Source organism: Bactrocera latifrons, unplaced genomic scaffold, assembly GCF_001853355.1.
Source record: "Bactrocera latifrons isolate USDA-ARS-PBARC rearing strain unplaced genomic scaffold, ASM185335v1 scaffold_113, whole genome shotgun sequence".
Lineage (NCBI taxonomy): Eukaryota > Metazoa > Arthropoda > Insecta > Diptera > Tephritidae > Bactrocera > Bactrocera latifrons.
Genome location: NW_017534553.1, coordinates 65,320 through 72,450, shown reverse-complemented (window position 1 = coordinate 72,450; position 7,131 = coordinate 65,320). Strand labels below are relative to the sequence as shown.

At 33.6% G+C, this 7,131-nt stretch overlaps 1 protein-coding gene across 1 annotated transcript in view; it reads right to left on the bottom strand.

The window, feature by feature from the left end:
* Positions 1–5,690: 5,690 nt before the first annotated feature.
* The window catches only part of LOC108974863, a 2,825-nt gene continuing 1,384 nt past the window's right edge, over positions 5,691–7,131 (bottom strand). The window contains exons 2-4 of the mRNA XM_018942962.1: positions 6,158–6,304; positions 5,920–6,066; positions 5,691–5,837 (exon numbers count right to left, since the gene is read on the bottom strand). Coding sequence (XP_018798507.1) covers positions 5,691–5,837; positions 5,920–6,066; positions 6,158–6,304 — 441 coding nt within the window. The remainder of the gene's footprint in view (positions 5,838–5,919; positions 6,067–6,157; positions 6,305–7,131) is intronic.

Here is a 7,131-nt window from a genome sequence, read left to right as displayed (position 1 = left end):
CGTATAATGTGTGGCATAACTTTATAAATGGTATGTTTTTCACACGGCCAGATATACACACGTGGYGTGTTCACGAGTTGGAAAAACATCTTTTCTATACACCGGAACAGAAACCAGAAAATGTTGTTTATCAAGCTGCGCTACATTGAAAAAASAAATTAAATGTTAAATTCAACTTTGGCTTCATTTCAAAACATATWATTTCACGCAGGACAACGGCTGCGGGGTCAKCTAGTATTCAATATTTTTGAGCAYAGCTGGTTCCATTTAACTAGTATATCGACTTTTTTAGTTGCGTTTTGCCTAAATTGATTTAATAATCAATACTTCTGCACTTATCGTTTTAGTTTTCCTTACCTTTAAAATCACTAAAACATTTTTAATTTGTTCGTTCAAATCACTTGAAACTTAGAAGTCGACGATCTTAAATATTCTACTTTCCACATATTGTTAAAAATAAAACTTGAAAGCTTTTATTTCGATTTTATACTTCATAAGCATAAGTTTAATTTTTTACTAGTCTACTAGGCTAAGATGCCGCAAAGCATTTTTACGGTTAGAACATCTGCTACATTTTACAATTAAAACACCCTGTGACGATGATCAAAATATAATGGCAAAGTTTTTAATACTTCTACCCTAATTGGCACATTCATAGACGAGTAGTGTTATATATGTAAATTTGTGTTCTTCCGGAAGTACAAATTCACTCCAAAATCTTAAGCGGTTATTTCATATTGTACCGTGCAGAGAAGTACTCACATAAGTGCATAGTATCCAAACAAGTGAAATATGATTTATTCTTCTTGTGAAATATTTTCGTTCTTACAACATCTGCGCGTAACAGCACAATAAAAGCAAATGACTAATGTTGAAAACACTTAAATAAGAGTGATGATTCGTGACGTGTGTGTGCTTCATGCTTCAAAAATTCTAATTGTAATATAAAGCAAAAAGTACTCTAATAATTTGCTCCATGCATGTAAGCGATTTGTGTATCTTTGTTTCTTTGTTTTTTTGACACACCCTAATATAAAGCAGCTCAGATATGTGTTGTATATTCAAAGAAATAAATTATATGTCAGTGAAGAATGTAAGACAATATTTCAATATCTTCCACAGGTTGAAGGAAAAGAGTTTATGCATGTATGGTGTAAGTCTGTGTAAGTGGTGACAGCAAATGTCTTTCACAGCTGCTATTTATATGTTGTTATATTCTAAGTAATAAAACAATTTGTAACAATAATGCATCGCTTACGGCTGATGACTCCTCTGATGCTTATTCTAGATACTATTTMTAAAAAGCTTTCATGGAGCCCAAAACATAAAGTGAAAATAATGTATACTTTTACTTTATTCTGGTTTAAAGGAGCTTTTAAGAAAAGACGATACCTYTATAGCCTATTGTTTTCAAAAAATTATAGAAATATCTTTAATATTTTATGGAACACAATGGAACACAATATTCTATATACTTTCCAKTGTTGACAAAACTTGGAATTAAAATTGACAGTATCGCCGTGACTTCATTCATTCTTTCTGAATTTCATTAAGGTGGTCATACCTCGTGACGACCGTTCCTTTTAAGCTTTTTTTTTCGGAATTTTTTGAATTAAAATGAAAGATTACAAATCGTCCAACTTTGTTACGAAAATTCACGTTCTATAAAAAATGTGTTTTGCGCGCTTCGCTCAACTTATGGTCAACATAATCGGCCTACTGATCCAAGGAGTGAAGAAAACATAGCAACCATAGTTGAGAGTGTACACGAAGACCATGGCGAGTCGATTCGTCATTTGGGAACAAAACCAACCTGAAGAGATCCAAGACCTGCCATTTCATCCAGAAATGGTGTGGTGTTTTCTTTAACAAAGATGCCGATAATTGAAGATTGTAATTCTAACGGTTGGTTTCAACAAGACGGCGTTACTCCCCACACATCGCATCAATGAATGGATTTATTGAGAGAACACTTTGACGAGCAGATAATTTCACGTTCTAGGGCGGTAGATTGGTCACCAAGATCGTGTGATAACACAACGTTAGAATTTTTCTTCTGGGGATATGTAAAATCTAATATGGATATGTACAATTCCGCAGTCCTCAGAAATTGGACTCAACGTAAACAACGTAACATCAATCGGATGTTAGAAAATCCTTATATTAAGTGCATTTATTAACATTATGTGGACAAGACTATTGTATATAGTTTGCACAACATGAAATAAAAATTGTAATGGTAACGCATTTTCGACAATATATTTCTGTTGTAATGTAATAGTATTCAACGTTTTATTGACTCTCTCGATGACACACTTCTCTTAGATCGCCATTGGATATTTGCTGTTGSAAACAATTTTTGTCAAAGTCACTTTCGAATGCAAGTGAAAGAAGGAAATATGTGTATATACATATAGCTTTCTCCTCAAAATACATTTTTATAAATTTCAGCATACGTTCACAGAAATTACACTCAAAAGCAGCAGCAATTCCAGATTATGCATTTCAAAGCCGAATATGCAAAATGTCAACAGTTCATTTCGTTTAAAAAATATTGAGTTAGTCCAAAATTTCTAAAATAATTGTTTTTTTAAATTAACTATTTAAAAGTAATAATATTTTATCCGATTATTTGTTGTAATTATCTCATTTGCTCTGAATTGATTGTGTATACTTATATAGCTACTTTAAGTGTAATCATATATATATACTTTACATACTTTTATATACTTATGTAAAGCTATAAAGTTTTCTTTTTTATAATTCATACATACGTATGTATGTTTTGTACTTCTAACAGTTGATTAAACTAAGTACCTACTTAACGCTATTGCTTCTTCATACTTATATAATTTAGTTATTAAAAGAGAAATGTAAAATGARAATGCAGCMTTGCAAGATGCTGCTTACATATWAAGCTTAGTACATGCTAAAGTGGACTAACTAAAGTGCACAAACAAACAKACATATAATTGCGTGAGGAAAACATAGTGTAAGCAAAAGTGTACAAAACAAAAGCAAGCAAACACARTGCAAATACAATTTTTAACTGCATTGAGTTGAATGACTTCTAACGGTTAACCTTGAATATTAGACAAATAACAGTAAATAGAAATAGCAAAAAACATATACAAATGTAAAAACATATGGTCGAAGTATGCAGTGTTTCSCAATCGTTGACCCAACAATATCTCTAAAACTAAGCTAACTTGTAGTTAAAAATCGATAACACACAGTTGGTGTGATATATACTTCACTATAGTTTTATATGTCTACAAAAATAGTTTCATTTACTATGTATATTACACAGCTTTTTAAGTCGGATTCCCAAGACGAACATCACACTTKGACAATTTGCGATAGATTCCTTTAAAACCACCTTTTATAACGACAACTTATCTTGAATTCTTCAGAAGCCTATTTCGTCGACTGGCTTCGTTTCCAGCTAGTTTAACTGTATGACTAATGGTGTGAGATCCAAGTTGCTTCTACCCAAGTCTCGCAAGATGAAAATGCTCCCAAGCAACTTCAGTAAGATTTTTATACTTACAGCATGGACGATRATTAGACAATAACCGAGAAGGCGAACCTTACAGAGAGCAGTATGCTCATTGAACTCTACACTTATTTTGTTTAGTAAATATCAAACTCAACTATGAACTCCCATTAATTCTTCGTTTAATGATGATCCAAGGCTTTTTGGTGCACTTCGACTTCGCCGCATGCAATTCGTAGTATCAAATCAAAATGCGCATACCAAATAGAGCAAATAGAGAAACAATTTCGAGCACCACGGGACATTAGATACAATTACTAACTGTAAGATAACCGAAGCTAATCACGAAAATTTCCACCGAACAAACTCTCAAACTCACACAAATTGGATGTAAGGTATATAACAGATACACATACGAGTATTTAGCATAGCATACAATATCTAAATGGATCTACAAAATCACATGATAATATGTTCAAAGCTACAGAGTTCACTGATTGGGATAATAACATCTTTTATGTAACTAATAAAGAATCTTTATCATGAAAAGAACCCTAAACATGAAGTATTAGTGGCAAAGTTTCCAGTTCGTTGTTTGGAGAGTTGGCGATGTCTTTGAGTGCTAAAAGAAAGTCGAGTACTTCTTAAAAAATATAACATATACAAGTACATGGTATGTTTTTTTTTTGTTTTTTTTTTTTTTGTAATGCCGGTTGATTAAATGGGATAAACAATGCACGTAACCCCATAACCCTTGATTAATCATACCAATGAATCTTCGTTTATAGAAGTGTGAAAGTGTGAAAAAGAAAAGTTTAGGAAGAGAACACTAAAAACTATATTTATTGTCAACAAAATGTATGTATGTATGAAAGCTACATGCTGTAGTCAGCCGAACAATTTTTTCGGAGATTATGTTATTACCTTAAGCAGTAATCCATGTCAAATTTCATGAATATATCTTGTCAAATGTGAAAGTTTTCCATACCAGCACTAGATTCCGATCATTCAGTTTATAAGGCGTATCGCTAAAGATGATTGTTCGGTGAAAACCCGCATCATTTTCAACTTGTTCAAATATACGAAGATTATGGCGGGGAAGTGACTTCATTTCTTGCGTCAATTTGATTTTGTAAGTGTGTAGGCCAAGATCATTTCACAAAATTCGATTCGATTCGATCACAGATATGCCCAAAGCTTGAGAACGACGTCTGAGATTCAAAGTTTTCCACGAGACACTCAATTGTCGATCTCACCGGACGATGATGATGATCATAAATTGGACGTAGTGCTCCTAAAGTTGTTGTATCGTATATCTTTCTATGATGAAATGGCAAACCTAACTGAAGAGAAATGAGCGGTAAAAAATATGGCGTCGTTTGCTATCCCTATCGATTTATTTTTGTAGCGTAATTTTTAAACAAAACCCCGTTATGTTGATCTCCATTAATTTAGGACCTTTTTACGGTACTATTTTTGAAAATAATATTTTTGAAAAATAAAATTCAGTTTATCGGTGCGATTCGAGCAAGAACGCGTTAAAACCCATTCGAACGGACTCGCGGGAGATCTAGGCCCCTTTTGTCATCTTTTTAACACTTGCCTGACGATTTGCACGCATTATACTCTACACTTTATTCATATTTTCATCTGTTAAAAGGATCGTCCAGAACTTGGCATACCTTCAACGATCTCTCGACCGTCTTTGAAGGCTTTGTGCCACTCATAGGCTGGTGTTTCGTATAAATCTGAATCACCGTAAGCCTTTTCCAATATTTTCAACGATTTGGTTACAAATACAAAATTTGGAACAAATTCTTTTCTTCATATATTTATCCATGGAAAAACGCACTACCGTGGTGTACCAAATTAAGCAGCTGGTGTAAAAAAAACTGGGGGACAGATAGCGCTCATATTTGGCAATGGACAAGACTTTGCGATTTAACATCACATAACTATTTTTGTGGGGATATGTGAAGTCGTTTGCCTTGGCATATTGCCATTAGACGACTGACAGCTTGGAAGATAATATTCGGCCCGTTCTTGCAGACATATGGTACCAATTTCTGTAAAAAGTGGTCGAAAACTGGGCCTCTCTTTTGGGATTCGAGGCAGACGCGGCATAATAAATTTAAATACGTGCCCAGAGCACTAAATTATATGCGCTTTATTCATTCTTGAAACTTTCTAAACTCTAGCTATAAATCACAAATACATTGGTATAAGCAGCATCGACACCGTTCAATTGCCAAGCCGTCAGCAATGCATATTCTCCCGCTAGAATTGGTAAGCGCGCCACCTGAATATCACTTATAGCGAAACGATCGACTATTAAATAGTCCTTATGCGAAATTATAGAATAAAAATGCAAATATAAAAAGATATTCATGAAAACTTTCTCGAAAACCCACAGAAAACCTTACCGTGAATGGGCAACTGTGATTAATATTGCTGAATTTTTGAAAATTCGCAAAGAGTAATCTCAGCACTGGATTTCGACGTCTCAATACGAAAGCGCAGGCATCTACATTGTTGAAAGTATACCAAATGCGATTAAGACTCTTCGAGAGCTGTATTATTGAAATATTTGCCTGAAAATTGCAACTAGAACCGTTATGATTTCTATATCACTTTGAGGTTTCCAAAACCGTCCTTACTTACTTGTACTCTGTAGATGGGCTGCAGTAGCTTTTGTCGTATTGTTATTGTTGTAATGTCATGCCCTCGTTCAATATGGCATTTCTCATATACTGTCATGGGATGTGTGCTGTTACATAATAGTTGGGTGAAGCGTATGACCAAATGCACCTATGGGAAGTAAAGTGAAATTAATTTAATCGAAATTATTATTCGTTTACTCACTTTCGCAGGACACATCGAAACTAAGGCAACCAGTAGAAAATAACGCATTTTCTCTCTGAATCCGGTAACAAGTTTTGCTAAATATTTTCTAGTTCACACATAGCTTCAGCGGTATTCAAACAAAATAATACAAATTATGTTTTTATAAAAAATAAAATAAGTTATTTATATTGTGGGCTAATTATTTATATAATTACCAAATAATTATTGTATTTAAGTATAATTAATTTATAATCTGATACACAGATTAARCGTGGCCGAGTTATGTGAATTAATCGGAAGCACTATACTACTCTTCGTGTTATGCTTTGAGGCCAAAACCAGTTTGCAACGGCGGGCTGAAAAGTTAATTTTGTTTAAAAGGAAAAAAACCGAAGCTAAATACCCTTCACAGGTGCATTTCTGCTAGTAACTATATGCGTAGTTTGTATGGAAGMTATATGCTATAGTAATTCGTTCTGAACAATTTTTTTGGAGATTATWTTRTTACCTTAAGCAGTAATCCATGCCAAATTTCGTRAAGTTACCAAGTCAAATGTTAAAGTTTTCCATAAAAAAACTTGATTCCGATCATTCAGTTCGCATGGCAGCTATATRTTATAGTTGACTGATCTAAACAATTKTTTCTGAGATTWCATAATTATCTTAGAAAATAACCTSWGCCAACTTTTGTGAAAATACATTGTAAAATGTGAAAGAAACACAAGAACTTGATTGTGATCGTTCAGTTTGTATGGCAGATATATTTTATGGTGGTCCGATATCGGCAGTTC